The 16,801-nt window shown below is 41.3% G+C and overlaps 1 protein-coding gene across 2 annotated transcripts in view; it reads right to left on the minus strand.

Annotated features, from left to right (window-relative positions):
- Positions 1–14,327, minus strand: part of fkbp15b (FKBP prolyl isomerase family member 15b) — a 50,131-nt gene extending 35,804 nt beyond the window's left edge. The window contains exons 1-6 of one of the 2 annotated variants that reach the window (XM_037259497.1): positions 14,036–14,327; positions 12,827–12,930; positions 12,671–12,749; positions 12,442–12,511; positions 12,233–12,307; positions 592–690 (exon numbers count right to left, since the gene is read on the minus strand). In XM_037259497.1, the coding sequence (XP_037115392.1) occupies positions 592–690; positions 12,233–12,307; positions 12,442–12,511; positions 12,671–12,749; positions 12,827–12,930; positions 14,036–14,085 (477 nt within the window). In that variant the 5' untranslated portion in view covers positions 14,086–14,327. The remainder of the gene's footprint in view (positions 1–591; positions 691–12,232; positions 12,308–12,441; positions 12,512–12,670; positions 12,750–12,826; positions 12,931–14,035) is intronic. The other variant, XM_037259498.1, reaches the window with a different exon arrangement.
- Between the last annotated feature and the right edge of the window lie 2,474 nt (positions 14,328–16,801).

Below are 16,801 nucleotides of genomic sequence, written 5' to 3' on the forward strand. Positions count from 1 at the left end.
TACAGATTTGTTCTTGATAAACGTTTCCGCAATGAAAGCGCACCACCAGTCCAATTCATGTTAGCAACTGAAACAAAACAGAATAAAATTATTCAAAAATGAAACGAAACGAAAATGAAACAAAAAAAAAAGGCATTATATGTACTTTTTGAAAATAAAAAATAAAAACTTTTTTCTTTCTTTAATTTATTTGCATTTTATTATCAGTGACAGGCTGTTGACACCATTTTGCTCCATGGAAATACTGAGCGGATCATTTCTCCCACACGCCGTGAGATTTTTTAACATCGACATGGGGTAGAGGGGTCACACACGGACATGATATTAGGTTTCATTATGTTTGACATATTTAAAATGATTAATGTTTATTGTTTCTTTATTTATTATATACTACTGATGCCTGACACTTTTCATAAGAATCTGCTTCATATCTGTTATCTTCTCTTTAATGTACCTGCTTTTGGGTATGGATACTGCTGGACACTGAATTTCCCCCTGGGATCAATAAAGTATCCATCCAGCCGCCCGCCCATTCGCCCAGCCGTCCATCCGTCCATCCCTCCATCCATCCATCCATTTTTTGCTACTTACCTCTTTACAGAAGTCAAATGATGATTTTGCAGATTCAAACATTAGGGACCAAGTTTGTCTTTGGTCATCATAAAATGTGCAATAATTGTTGGGCTGTACCTGCAGAAAAAAATACAAAAAAAAGGTGAAATATTTGTTACGTTTTGTGTGCAGTAAGTTTACATACAATCCATAGTGTTTAATGATGTGATGTGCTTTATTTTAGAGTGAAAGCAAAGAGATTAGAGCAGGGGTCACCAACACGGTGCCCGCGGGCATCAGGTCGCCCGTGAGGACCGCATGAGTCACCCGCAGGACTGTTCTAAAATTAGCTCAAATAGCGGCACTTGTCAGTGAGCTGCATCTACCGTTTTTTTCCGTGTATAATGCGCAAAATTTAACTAATTTATTGTCCTAAAATCTGGGGTGCGCATTATACATGGGTACAAATTTTTTGAAATTTTTTTTTTTTTGAAATTTTTTTTTTTTTTTTAAGAAAATCATGGTACAACAAAACCAACAACAGGACTGACCGACAATAGTGTGTTTGTACTGTGCTCTGGTCATTTCGTCAAAGAAGGGATAATAGTCCTCTTCTTGACTGACAATGAATGTGATAGTTATACAATCAGCAAATAACAAAATGCGTATTACAGGTAATATTTTATTTCACAACACTTTGCCTTGTTCCTTTCGTCTCTGCTGTTCACTTCAAACACGCTCCATACGAACCAATGCTCTCGTCTCAGACGCTTGCTCGATCACCTGCTCGTTTGCTGTCACAATGTACCCTACACAAATCCGAAACATTTGTTGCGGCTCCGAGTCACGACGAGGGGCAAGTTTTGGTTTCCAAGGGTGTTTTTATTCCTCTTCAACGTCTCTCCCATACAGAGCCGCCTTTTTCACATGTCCGCACGTCACTTTCCTCTCTTTTCATCTGATCGCGGTGGTGCCTTTACGGGCAGTCGGAGAAATCAACGCCAACAAAAAAAAAATACATCCAGCCTAGTTAAGACCATACCAAAGACTATAAAAATGGGACCCATTGCCTCCCTGCGTGTGTGACGATCATTGGGACTTAAAAAAAAAAAGAAAAAAAAAAAAAAAAAAAATTGGGTGCGTATTATACATGGGTACAGGCTTTTTTCCAGCATCAACATGCCATTTTTAGGGTGCGTATTATACATGGGGGCGCATTATACACGGAAAAAAACGGTATTTATTTTACAGTCAAACCTCGGTTTTCGAACGTCCCGGTTCTTGAACAAATCGGAATTCGAACAAAAAATTCGAGATTTTTTTGCTTTGGTTGTCGAACAAAATTCGGAGGTCGAACCTCGCGAGTTGAGCTGGGAGGACCCGAGAAAACCCGACCGCGCGGCCCGGATGCCGACTGACTCATTTGTTATTGTATTTTCATTACTTTGAGGATTGTATTAACCCCCAATCATGCCTCTAAAGAAAGCAAGTGGGAGCAGTAAAGCCATCCTAAAACACAAAGACGCTCTTAAAGCAATGTGACAGTGAGCGCCCGGCGCACTGCGGTTGCGCGATCGGACTATATTAAACTCCCTGCGCACTGAGGTCCACTTAAATTTTGGAAAGTACATCAGGACTTTAAAAAATATTTTCTAAATTTTAGCAACGGCTCTGTCACAATAATGCAACCAGCGCGGTGCAGTTGCGCGGTCGGCGACGCGCTACGGTTGCGCGTTTGGCGGTGTGCTGCAGTTGCGCGATCGTACATGTATGTATACATACATACATACATACATACATACATACAGTGCCTTGCGAAAGTATTCGGCCCTCTTGAACCTTTCAACATTTTGCGACATTTCAGGCTTCAAACATAAAGATATAAAAGTTAAATTTTTTGTCAAGAATCAACAACAAGTGGGACACAATCGTGAAGTGGAACAAAATTTATTGGATAATTTAAACTTTTTTAACAAATAAAAAACTGAAAAGTGGGGCGTGCAATATTATTCGGCCCCCTTGCGCTAATACTTTGTAGCGCCACCTTTTGCTGCAATTACAGCTGCAAGTCGCTTGGGGTATATCTCTATCAGTTTTGCACATCGAGAGACTGGAATTCTTGCCCATTCTTCCTTGCAAAACAGCTCGAGCTCAGTGAGGTTGGATGGAGAGCGTTTGTGAACAGCAGTCTTCAGCTCTTTCCACAGATTCTCGATTGGATTCAGGTCTGGACTTTGACTTGGCCATTCTAACACCTGGATACGTCTATTTGTGAACCATTCCATTGTAGATTTGGCTTTATGATTTGGATCATTGTCCTGTTGGAAGATAAATCTCCGTCCCAGTCTCAGGTCTTTTGCAGACTCCAACAGGTTTCCTTCCAGAATGGTCCTGTATTTGGCTCCATCCATCTTCCCATCAATTTTAGCCATCTTCCCTGTCCCTGCTGAAGAAAAGCAGGCCCAAACCATGATGCTGCCACCACCATGTTTGACAGTGGGGATGGTGTGTTCAGGGTGATGAGCTGTGTTGCTTTTACGCCAAGCATATCGTTTTGCATTGTGGCCAAAAAGTTAGATTTTGGTTTCATCTGACCAGAGCACCTTCTTCCACATGTTTGGTGTGTCTCCCAGGTGGCTTGTGGCAAACTTTAAACAAGACTTTTTATGGATATCTTTGAGAAATGGCTTTCTTCTTGCCACTCTTCCATAAAGGCCAGATTTGTGCAGCACGACTGATTGTTGTCCTATGGACAGACTCTCCCACCTCAGCTGTAGTTATCTGCAGTTCATCCAGAGTGATCATGGGCCTCTTGGCTGCATCTCTGATCAGTCTTCTCCTTGTTTGAGATGAAAGTTTGGAGGGACGGCCGGGTCTTGGTAGATTTGCAGTGGTCTGATACTCCTTCCATTTCAATATACCGTAAATTCCGGACTATAAGCCGCGACTTTTTTCCAAAATTTTGAACCCCGCGGCTTATAGTCAGGTGCGGCTTATATAAGGATTTTTTCGTGATTTTTGTGATGACTTGATCACTTTTATACACTGCGGTATCTTGAAGAAAAAAACAACAAGAAAAATACTATTTTGAAACACTACTATGGCTGCTGCTTATTCTGGCTGTGTTGCTTGTGACTATTATGAGCTTTAGTAGGAATGCACGCTAGGTGACCTGCGTCAAAGGGCTCTAAACCCTTTCTCTTACTCTGCCATGTGACTCAGAGATTACACAAAGCAGTGGCGCTGTTTGGACCATCTGCATTGTATTAAAACCCAATCAATCAGCATTTAAATTCAATTCTTCTGACATTTTGCTCACCAAAAACAAGTTGTAATGAACGTGAACTTTTAATGCATTTTATTCAGAAGGTTAATTTGAGGCAGAGCACGAGCAAAGGCCATCCGGATGGAACTTTTGACTTTGACTTCCCTCTACTTCAAGTTAAGGGGTCATCTTAACATGTGCATTCATTTTGCGGCAAAAAAATAAATAAATATATAGGCGTAGGAGAATTAGCCCCTGACGAGCCAAAGGAGAACGTTGCCACTGTACAGGATTCGGAAATCAACCTTCTCAAGTCCGGAGAACTCACGATGGCCGTCCCGCTCAGCATCGAGGATATTTCCCAGTTTGGCGACGGCTCGCGGGAGCTCTTCATCAAATCCAGCTGTTACAGCGTGGTGAGCGTTGTGGTGGCTGATGCGGGGCCGAGCATCGGCTGGATGTTTTCTTCGGAACCAAAAAGCATTTCCTTTAGTGTCGTTTACCGGGAAAATGCTGATGATCAATTGGAGCGATCAAAGGTTCTCATTCCACTGACGCGCTGCAATTCTCACAAAGAGACCATTCAGGGACAGCTAAAAGTGCGTCGGCCGGGAACCTACGCGCTCATCTTCGACAACTCCTTCTCACGATTTATCTCCAAGAAAGTCTTCTATCATCTGACCATGGAAAAGCCCATCATCTACGATGGAAGCGACTTCCCCTGAAGCTTTGCCAACAATAAGTATCACCATGGCAACCGAAGGGAGATAAGAAGAGACAGACGAAGAAGAGATAATGCGCCGAAGAAGACGTGCTAGTTTGTGTTTTGATAGGCGTATAATTCACACGAAGAAGAGACAGAACGAGATCAAGACGGACATTACTGAAAGGGAGTTTTTATACACAAACCGTCATTATGGGGGACAAAAGAAATGCATATGATGCCGCTTTTAAGCTAAAGGCAGTCGATGTTGATGACATTGTCTTGCGTCACCCTTTTCTTTATTTCGTGGTCCCGTCTACTCTGGAGCTATACGTGTCGCTCGCTAGTTTAATGTAATTTAGCGCTTCGTGCATGAATAAAATTAGCATGAACAGACCCTCATCACACTCGAAGAAATGCATAAAAGCGATGACGAAAGAGAGACTGAGAAAGTGTGAGGCGAAGGATATCTAACGCTATTCCAATCGGACGCTGAGGAGGAAGACTTCGATGGTTTCAGTGCACAGGAGGAAGATGAAGACGATGAAGCTCTTTTTTTACTTTCACTGGTATGTTTTTTAACGAGCCCTGTTGGTGCTGTACTACCGTGTTGCTGCTGTGTTACCGCCGCGTCTCAGTGACTTTTACCGGGTATGTTTTTTTTAATCCAGCCCTATTAGTCTTGTGTTACTTCCGTGTTGCTGCGGTATTACTGCCGCGGCACGGGCAGTGTTTGGAAAGAAATGTTAAGGTATTGTTATTAAAACTTTAAAAAAGCTTTCTGTGTCCAGTCTTTCTTTGTTAATAACCCGCGTGCACACTTCCGTGTTGCTGCGGTACTACTGCTGCGTCACAGGCAATGTTTAGAAAGACATGTTAAAGTATGTTATTAAAACTTTAAAAAGGCTTTCTGTGAACGGTCTTTCTTTGTAAAAAAACGTGTGTGCACGTGCGGCTTATAGTCCGGTGCGGCTTATATAAGAAAAAAACTAAAATATCCCCCAATTTTAGCTGGTGCGCCTTATAATCCGGTGCGGTTTATAGTCCGGAATTTACGGTAATTGCTTGCACAGTGCTCTTTGAGATGTTTAAAGCTTGGGAAATCGTTTTGTATCCAAATCCGGCTTTAAACGTCTCCACAACAGTATCTCGGACCTGCCTGGTGTGTTCCTTTGTCTTCATGGTTCTCTCTGCGCTTTAAACAGAACCCTGAGACTATCAAAGAGCAGGTGCATTTATACGGAGACTTGATTACACACAGGTGCATTCTATTTATCATCATCAATCATTTAGGACAACATTGGATCATTCAAAGATCCTCACTGAACTTCTGGAGTGAGTTTGCTGCACTGAAAGTAAAGGGGCCGAATAATATTGCACGCCCCACTTTTCAGTTTTTTATTTGTTAAAAAAGTTTAAATTATCCAATAAAATTCGTTCCACTTCACGATTGTGTCCCACTTGTTGATTCTTGACAAAAAATTTAAATTTTATATCTTTATGTTTGAAGCCTGAAATGTGGCGAAATGTTGAAAGGTTCAAGGGGGCCGAATACTTTCGCAAGGCACTGTATATATATATAATTCTTTGAGATTGTTAACTAACCAACCTTTTTTCAAATGGTGATAACTACAGAGCAGTATAAGGTAGAATCCATAGCAAACAATATTCTGTAAGCTTTGCAAAAATTTGTGAAAATGCTCGACGTATGAATTCATACGTTTAAAAAGAAAATTGTTTACAGGTTACCTGTGATATTTTTGTCATAAAAAAATAGGTACCGGTACCTTAGTGGTACCTTAGCTCAACAAAGTTTGTTTTCCAACTGATCCAAGGGTACTTCTGAACTGTATCTCTGAACTCTTTTGAATCCTGCTGTATTCAAAACAAATTGATAAACTGTTATGCAAACTTCCAGTTTATTTGTTGTTGCTGTATTCAAATCATATTCAAACTTCCAGTTTACTTGTTATTGCTGTATTCAAATCATATTCAAACTTCCAGTTTACTTGTTATTGCTGTATTCAGATATTCAAACTTCCACTTTATTTGTTATTGCTGTATTCAAATTATATGTTATCATGGTCAACTTTCTTTTTTCTTTTGATTCTCTCTTGTCATGATTATGATAGTATTATAGGTAGTACTGTAGTAATGTCGATCATGTGTCTGGCAGTGAAACCCTTGGCTGTAATCAGGACAGAACTAGATAAGCAGAATTGCTTCAACCCGCTTCCCTTGTCGACAAGACATGTAAAACAAAATGTGAAATGAAGTTGTAATAAGTGTGTGGTACTTGCCGAAATAAACAAAAATAAATCCCCAAAAACCTTTCGACTCACTGTAATTGTCTCCTTACATGACAATGCATCAAGTTGATGTTCGGGGAAAAACTAGAGAAGAAAATTGTCTGTGTGCTCAGGCCTGAATCTGTTGTGTAAATGCGCACATGATTGGGGTGAACAAAATTGACCAAAACACTGCGAACAACCCCTTGATGTAGAGATGCCAAAACGGTTTGTGGCTACAGTTATGCATGTTCAACGCGCATATTCTGTTCAAAGTCTAACACCTAAGGTGGCAGCAAAAGACACCTAAACCATAAAAGCACACAGGGAGTAAGAGGGAAAAGTTCAACAACATAGGGCGCCCAAAACCGACCTATCAAGTCAGCTGGATGGACCACTGCATAAACACAAACTAAAAAACTGAATCACCTGTCACCACACCCAGATGTGTGTGTGACAATCATTGGGTCTTTACCTTTTTTTTTTTACCTTTTAAGTACCGCAGGTCGACTGGTATTGTTTGTGAAATTAATTCATCTTTCTTTTTCCTGTTGGGCATAGGCTCAGGTGTTGAATCCTTGCTGAGCTTTTCCCTCATTGCATAGAATCTTTCCAAATACAACTGTTTATTTTATACATTTTGCTAGCTTGTGCACTTAATATTTGCATTACGTGACTCAGAAAAGTTGACAAGTGTCAAGAATCAGTCATGGTAGGGTGTAACGGCGACAATCCGGTCACATTTTCAAACAAAATATTTTTCATCCTCGAATAATAAATAAAAATTAACTAGTGATAGTTTTTTTCTTTTATCTATGGAGTCCACCGTGGCCCAAAACCCAGTGGTTGGGGACTATTGCCATAGACGATAGCTGTTAGCTGAACAAATCGGCTAGCATTTGCACTACTTGACTCTTAGTGCTACTGACTGCTTTGCCTAAAAAATAAATCTATGCAAACCAAACTGTTTAAATGGGTTTTTCGAATGCCATTCCAACCTCAACCCCTAATGTGAATGTAGGCGTGTGAGTGCCCACACTCTCACAGTGGTGAGCAAGATGACTGACAGGTGAGCTTGAGACAGCGCAACTTAATGTTGATGACTTATGTATAAAAAAAATAATAATTAAAAAACATGGATGTAAATGGGGGTGGCTTGGTGAGGCACCGGTTAGCATGTCCGCCTCACAGTTAGGAAGGTGCAGGTTCGATTCCACCTCCGGCCCTCCCTGTGTGGAGTTTGCATGTTCTCCCCGTGCCCACGTGGGTTTTCTCCGGCCACTCCGGTTTCCTCCCACATCCCAAAAACATGCATGGTAGGCCAATTGAGCACTCCAACTTGCCCCTAGGTGTGAGTGCGGATGGTTGTTAGGCTAAAGCACGCCCGCGATCTCCATGGGGACAAGCGGTATAGAAAATGGATAGATGTAAATGACCATTTATCAAATTGGAAAAAACCTATAATGTCCATTTTTCCTCATCGGGCGAGAAGTATCATGACAGGCCTATTCAACTACAAATTAAGTTTTTGAATACCATATTTTTCTGACTGTATGTCACGGTTTTTTTCATAGTTTGGGTGGGGGGGGGGGGGCGACTTATACTCAGGAGCAACTTATATGTGTAATTATTCACAAATTGTTACTTGATCATTAACACATTACTGACTTACTATATAGTATAGTTGATCACTTCACATGTTATTTTCACTTTAAACCGCATGAGGGCGCACTATGGCTGTAGAATAATTGGAGCCTCACTGACAATGAGTTCCATTCACTGACTTCCGGAGTCAGGCGATTTTATGATTTGGAGTGACACAGATGGTTTGATAAACTTGTTATTTATGTTATAGTTATTTGATATATAGTTTATTTAGAGTAGCAACGTCTATGTTGGTAGACCAGTAATTTCCGATTGTCTAGCAAGGCCGTGAAGGCAGCAGGGGGGAGGGGGGGGACGGGAAGAGCAATCCAGGGCGCTTGCATATAGCACTGTGTTGGCTCATATGTTGAGCTCTCTTTTTGTGATATAAAGAGCCGGTTACCAAACCCATGTCTTGCCTGGTACTTTGGTAATGCTACAATATAGTTATATGCATAGATCTGTGGAATAATTGGAGCCGCAACTGACGACGAGGGTGACGTCAGCGGCGCACGTAGTTCCGGAGTGAACAGCTGTTTTTTTTTTTGTTTTGTTTTTTGTTTTTTTAAGTGACACAGCGGATGAAGATTCCGATGGATTTAATGATTTGGAATTACACGGATGGTTCGTTCAAATTGTTGTTTGTATTATATTTATTTGATATACCGTATTTGAAGGTTTATGTCCAACAGGGGGGTGGGCGATGAATAGAGAACACTTTGTGTCCGATCGCCAAGGGGCACTGAAAGGGGCGATATGTATATTTTCCTTATGTAGTATGCAATACCTGCATCTCACTGGTGTTCTTAACACTAGAACAGCGTCTGTTTTGATCTACCTCCAACAGCGGGGTGCGTCAATTGACGCTCCATCGATGCGACACGTTACCGTCGCACATCATATGTTGCGCACGTCATGTTATCGTGATCGTCTTGTTCGAGCGCGTAATTGTGTGAGGATATTAAAGCGGAGTGACGAGTGTAATTGTATCATAATATAGAGATGAAGAGAACAAAATCCAAGTCGCATCAGCCTTCAAAAGAAAGCAAGCAGGCTGAAGCGCCAGACGACCCATGTACATCCCAACTTCAACAACAAAGCACGGTATTGAAATACCCTGCAAATATATAGTTTATGGAGAAAAACAATTTAAAAGGGACATTCGACATGCTGTCAAATCAGTCATATTTAAACTTGCACAATGATGTCGGCATGCGGTCGTGGAGGAAAACTTAAGTTTTGGGGGGAATTTTTAGCAGCATGGGCGATAATTAGAGGTATCAATGTTTTTTATTGATGTCATCGCTAACACACACTGGGCGATTATTAGAATATGGGCGATAATTAGAATAAATACGGTATCTATCTGACGTCAGCGGCGCACGTTTTGTTTTTAAGTGACAAGACAAAGATTCCGATGGATTTAATGATTTGGAGTGACACGGATGGTTCGATAAAATTGTTGTTTATATTATTGTTATTTGATATATATTTTATATATCGTTATATGGGCCTGTGGAATAATTTGAACTGCAGCTGACGACGAGTCCGACGTCAGCGACGCGCCGCACACACGACGTTGTTTACAGAAAGGACGAAGAATTCGATCGATGGATTTAATGATTTGGAGTGATACAGATGGTTTGATAAACGTGTTATTTATGTAATAGTTATTTGATATATAGTTTATATTTCGTTATATGGGCCTGTGGAATAATTTGAACTGCAACTGACGACGAGTCCGACGATGAGTCCGACGTCAGCGGCGCGCCGCACACGCGCTGTTGTTTACATAAAGGACGAAAAATTCGATCGATGGATTTAATGATTTGGAGTGACACAAATGGTTTGATAAAATTGTTGTTTATATTGAGGGACAATTTGAACTGCAACTGATGACGAGTCCAACGTCAGCGACGCGCTGCACACGCGGCGTTGTTTACATAAAGGACGAAGAATTCGATCGATAGATTCATTGATTTGGAGTGACACAGATGGTTTGATAAAATTATTTTTTATATTATAGTTATTTGAATAACTGTTAATGTTACGTCAGGCCCGTTCTCAGCTTCTTGTTTGTGTCACGTTAGCATACCGTATCGTTTAGCCTGTTTTTGCCGGTTCATGTCTGTACTTGGTGTTGGAGTTTGTCAAATAAATTTCCCCCAAAATGCGACTTAAACTCCGGTGCGACTTATACCGTAATTTTCGGACTATAAGTCGCGGTTTTTTTCATAGTTTGGGTGGGGGGGCGACTTATAATATGGAGCGACTTATATGTTTTTTCTCAAATATTTTTAGTGAAACCGCGATAAACGAACCGCGATGTAGCAAGGGATTACTGTAATTTGAATTTCAAGTGACGTCAGGAGCGCGACGCGGCGTGGCGCGGCGGTTGTTTACATAAAGGACAAAGATTGATCACGGGATGACGAAGATGACGAAGGGCCCCACGTACTACCGGCATCATTAGCGGCTTTGTTTCTAAGTGACAAAGACGAAGAGTTTGAAGGATTTAAGGATTTGGAGTGACACAGAAGGTTTGAAAAACTATTATGGCTTTTACCCACGCCCGGTCCTACTCTACGGAGCTCTCTTTCACTTCCGTGGATTGAAGTCGGGGGTCGGCGCTCGGCCGGGTGGCTGTCCTGGGACGGTGGATGGGGCTCGGACAATGCTTTTACGCACGCCCGGTCCTACTCTACCGAGCTGTCTTTCACCTCCGTGGATGGAAGTCGAGGGCCGGCGCTCGGCCGGGTGGCTGTCCGGGGACGGTGGATGGGGATCGGTCATGGCTTTTACGCACGCCCGGTCCTATTCTATGGAGCTCTCTTCCACTTCCGTGGCTGGAAGTCCACGCCGCCACACGCCTGGAAGTTTGTTTTGTTAAATTAAGAGCCGTTTACCAAACCCACGTTTTTCCTTGAACTTTGTTAACACTACAATATAGTTATATAGTAGATCTGTGGAATAACGACGAGGCTGACGTCAGGGCGCACGCGCGGCGTTGTTGACGAAGGACGAGGAATTTGATCGATGGATTTAATGATTTGGAGTGACACAGATGGTTTGATAATACTATTGCTTATATAATAGTTAGTTGATATCTAATTTATATATCGTTATATGGGCCTGTGGAATATTTTGAAGTGCAAGCGCCGTCAGCTGCGCGCACCCATTGTTGACAAAGGACGATGGATTAATTTAATGATTTGGAGTGACACAGATGGTTTGATAACATTATTGCTTATATAATAGTTATTTGATATCTAATTTATATATCGTTATATGGGCCTGTGGAATATTTTGAAGTGCAAGCGCCGTCAGCGGCGCGCACGCATTGCTGACAAAGGACGATCGATGGATTTAATGAATTGGAGTGACACAGATGGTTTTATTAACGTGTTATTTATGTAATAGTTTTTTTAATAACTCTGAATTTTACGTCAGGGCCGTTCTCAGCTCTTCGTTTGTGTTTATGTCACGTTAACATACCTATCGTTTAGCCTGTTGTTGCTCGTTCATGACTGTTCTTGGTGTTGGATTTTGTCGAATAAATTGCCCCCCAAAATGCGACTTATACTCCGGAGCGACTTATATATGTTTTTTTTCACATTTTTGGGCATTTTATGGCTGATGCGACTTGTACTCCGGAGCGACTTATAGTCCGAAAATTACGGTATATGTTTTTTTCCCCTTTATTGTGCATTTTATGGCTGATGCGACTTGTACTCCGGAGCGACTTTTAGTCCGAAAAATACGGTAGTTTCCAAAGCTCACCGTGAAAATGAAGTCAACGTGGATCTTGGCAGAAGTAATTTGTTTCTGCTGGCTAACGTACAGAAGCAGCTTGTACTACACAGAAAGAGAGACATGATTAAGAAAAATGTTACATCAGCACACTCATCAATGCCTACCCAATAATACAATAATTCTAATACTGTACATAATACTGTACGTACTACAATAATACAATATGCAGTCCCTACCTCTTTACTTGTGTGGTTTCCCAGAATGGCTGCCCCCAGCTTTCCCTGCTTCACGTATTGTCCATTTATGCTGTGTTAGAGGCATGCAATTATTTTAAAATGTTTTCTTATGATAATTAAGGCAGACATTATATGAGTGTTTAGACAAAGAACATATGGTAGAACAGTGTGTACGATACAAGTGAAATGAAAACCAACTGATATTTTTACATTCAAATCTGATATTTACTATTGAAAGGCTTGAACTGCAGCAGCAAACAACACTTCCAGGGTACCAGGAGACAGTGCTGCTGTCTGGATGACTGATACTGCAAAACATGACGCAAAACATTAAGCAGTCACATCAAATTATATTCAATTAATCATTCAGTTTGAAAGTTCTGACCTGGATTTGAACTTTTCCTCGGCTGTTTTGGGGCTGTATAATAAAATGACTCGTTCCTTCGACTGGTTTCTTCATCCGACCCAAACAGAGAAGCCAACTTGGCTCTACAAGCAGAGCAAATGTTGAGGCAAAATGTATGTTTCACTTAAAATAAATACTTTTTTGAAATATTGGTTTTAGGTTGTTTCATGATTCCAGTAGGGCTGGGCAATATGAAAGAAAAGATGACTGGTAAAATTCCATGTATGATCCGCACCTGTGTATAATACGCCATTCCCAGTAACCACTCGAACACGCCCCAAAGATTATTTTTAAAACGTTTTTTTTTCTCTGTACCAGTATATTATCCAGTACTCAGATTTGCTGATATCCATTATTCTCAATACACCTCACCTGTGTGTGTGTGTGTGTGTGTGTGTGTGTGTGTGTGTGTGTGTGTGTGTGTGTGTGTGTGTGTGTGTGTGTGTGTGTGTGTGTGTGTGTGTGTGTGTGTGTGTGTGTGTGTGTGTGTGTGTGTGCGCGTGTAAAATGCAAATATTGTCCACAGACGGCATCAAAATTAAAAACCTAATTGAAAAATTATACATCTATGGATAGGACTGATGCCACTGCACATTTTGAGTGGTTGAAAGTAAAAAAATATTTAGAAATGACAAAGTGACCATACCTCAAAAGCACTGCCCAAATTGGGATAAAGTTTGCGTTTAAGTATTACTTATTTATACTCCATGAGGGTTAATATACACTTTCACTATTTTTCTTTTGTTGTTGTTGGTAACAAAAACATTTTTAAAAAAATAATGGAAATAATAAATTGTGTTAAGCAAAACAATGTGTTAAGTTGTCAATAATGTATTCATAACAAACCCCAGTGGTACTTCAAACCCATTGAGACTGCTGTACATGTTCGTGTTGCACACCACGCACGTTTTACACATTGCTTTTAATATTATTTCGGGAACCAAGTTGCGAGGCCAAAGCTAATCGTATCGAAAATAAATAAGTGAACGTGTTCTGTATTGTTACTTGGTAAACGGTCCTTTCATGTCCCTCCTCCCTTTTAGACTAGATTAACCTTACTTGATTTCGCAGCAACTTCTATCAGTGACATTAAATTATGGACCTACCGATGACTGACACTTGCTGATGTTATGCTATTTAACGTATGTTAACATAGACATCATCGTCAAGACAAGAAGCATAACTTACCCGCCTGCTGGTGACAAGAAATCTCCATCTTCGTCGTCTCCACCGAACATTTTAATAGTTAATACATACGTTTTATAAGACGTGCTGTAACAACCAGTTTTTAGATGTAACTTCTGACCATTCTTCCTGGTTGTGAGTGTGTTGTCAGCTGACTTTGCACCCGATTCACTTCTGATTGGCTGTATCCAAATTCCCGGGCTGGGTTCTCTAAAGGCCGCATAACGTCAATTCCGTTGCGACATGTCCGCACGCGGGGTCTAAATTCGGATTAGCCAATCCAAATTCGCCTCCGTTTATGCGGTCCCAACCGTCTTTCTAAAATTTAGTAACAACGTGCGGCCAGACGTGACGTCACCCAGATGTGACGTCACCCAGACGAAAACGCTTCCTTCGGAGGAGGCAGCCTCTGAATTTGGACGCATCATGTAAGATCTGCACCTTTCATAGGCTATATTTGCAGGGTGACTGCGTCTTCGCGCCGCGCCAAGGCTTATTCAACTGCAGCGTACATGTAGTAGTGATGTGCATTCCAGTTCTTTTAAGTGAACTGAATCTTTAGAATGAGTTCACTCAAAAGAACCGTTCAAAAGAATCGTTCACCCCCCCTCACCACACACTGATCCATCGTTGAATGGGAAAGGCAAGACAACAGTCACTCACTCGGTCGTGTACAAGAAATTGCGTTACTGACTCGTTTTTTTATTTTATTTTTTATTTATTTATTCCCAATCACACCTACACACCGTCATGTGCGAGAGGGTACCTGCTCACAAGACAGGCGAGTGTACCATTACGCCATCAGCGACAGCCGTCCCCCTGACTGGTTCTTGAACGGGAAAATGCGTCACTGAATCCGACGTGAACGGAAGTAACGTCGCAGTATAAGTCCCGCCTCCATCTAACGCTCGCTGCTGATTGGTCGTTCGCGAAGATTCACGAGTGAGTGACAGACAGCATTGCTGTTATCCCAGCCGACACACGTTTGCGTGAGCTCAAATTACCTGAGAAAAGATGATGCATTTTTTGTATTATCGCTTGTCAGGAATGTGTATTTGACTACTTGCTGTTTATATAGGTTTATTGCACAATGCACACAAATATAAACAATAAAATACGGAAATAAATAAAAAGACTCTGAAACAAAGACATTGACTCATTACACAATATGCCTACATTTGTTATTTTGGGGGACACCAACACATATAACACATAACCTTATCCAGGGCTGTGGACTCGGGGACTCGGACTCGGTCGGACTCGGTCATTTTTGCCGGTGCTGATTTTGACCGAGTCCACCGAGTCCGACAATAAAAAAAATACGTTCAATTTTATTTTCATCATGCTGCTGAGAATGCGCGTAGGAATACTGTCCACAGCCCTGCTTACGATCAATGCGGCCGAGGTTGATGGCTCCACATCGACGGAGGAGGATGAGTTTGAAAAAGAACTTGACAGCATTGAGCGCCGCCGGCGTTTGTCGGCCGCCACCTCGCCAACCGACATAGATGAAGAAATTGGGGCAATGTTGGCACTTGGTCGAATGAAAGAGAGCCCATTTGTTACAGCTGATCGTTATCCGTCCGGCCTCAAGGCAGCGACTCGGACACTAACAGCAATGCCAATCAGCCAAGTCAGCGTAGAGCGCCTGTTTTCCGGGCTCAAGTTTATCATGTCTGATCAGCGCGGCGCGATGAAGGCTGACTTGGTTGAGGCGATTTTGTTCCTAAGAACAAACTCAAGTCGTTGAATTGAAACTTGAAAGTATCTGTTTATTGTATTCGTTTATATGTTTAATAAAGACAAAGCCATCACAAAACTGTTGTAATTATTTAGATTTTGATCTAAATTAGCCTTGAATAAAGACTAAGCAGTTACATGAATTAACAGAAAAAATGGACAGCCGGACTCGGACTCGGACTCGGTGGTCAAGAGGCCGGACTCGGACTCGGTGCAAAAATCCGACCGAGTCTACAGCCCTGCTTATAACACATATCCGTATTGTCATATAAAGCTGTTAACCAAATGTCTGCTTTGTCTGTTTTCATGCGCAAAAATAAAAACAAGGAATAAAACATTCAAACACCGGACAAGTCTTAAAATAAAAGTTTATTAAAATAATTATAATAAAAGTACATTTCAAACCAGCAATCTAATGTGAAATTGCAGTAGATAGCTTTGATAATAATATTTAGGTGTATAAATGCATACACATGTTATTTAAAAACTACTGTATATATTATAAAATAAAGATTTCCCAAAGAGAAGCATCATGTCCCTCCCCACTGTTGCATACTCGGGTTATGTCAGAGTTCAAACTAGGCTTGCAGTTTCCGAATGCCGTACGTTAGGGTGACCAGATGTCCTCTTGTCCTACTTTTGAGCCCTAAAAAAAATGTCCGGGGGGAATTTAAAAAATCGTCCGGGATTTTGTTGGACTGCCTCAAACATAATACATGTACAGTACATTGTCAATACAATTGCCACTCCGTTCCGTTTTACTCAAGTGCGAAGGCCCATTCATGTACCGTAATTTTCGGACTATAAACCGCACCGGACTATAAGCCGCACCAGCTAAAATTCGGGGATATTTAAGTTTTTCTTATATAAACCGCACCGGACTATAAGCCACACGTGCGCACAAGTTATTTACAAAGAAAGACAGTACACAGAAAGCCTTTTTAAAGTTTTAATAACATACTTTAACATGTCTTTCTAAACGCTGCCTGTGACGCAGCAGTAGTACCGCAGCAACACGGAAGTGTGCAC

This window comes from Syngnathus acus, chromosome 9, assembly GCF_901709675.1.
Source record: "Syngnathus acus chromosome 9, fSynAcu1.2, whole genome shotgun sequence".
Lineage (NCBI taxonomy): Eukaryota > Metazoa > Chordata > Actinopteri > Syngnathiformes > Syngnathidae > Syngnathus > Syngnathus acus.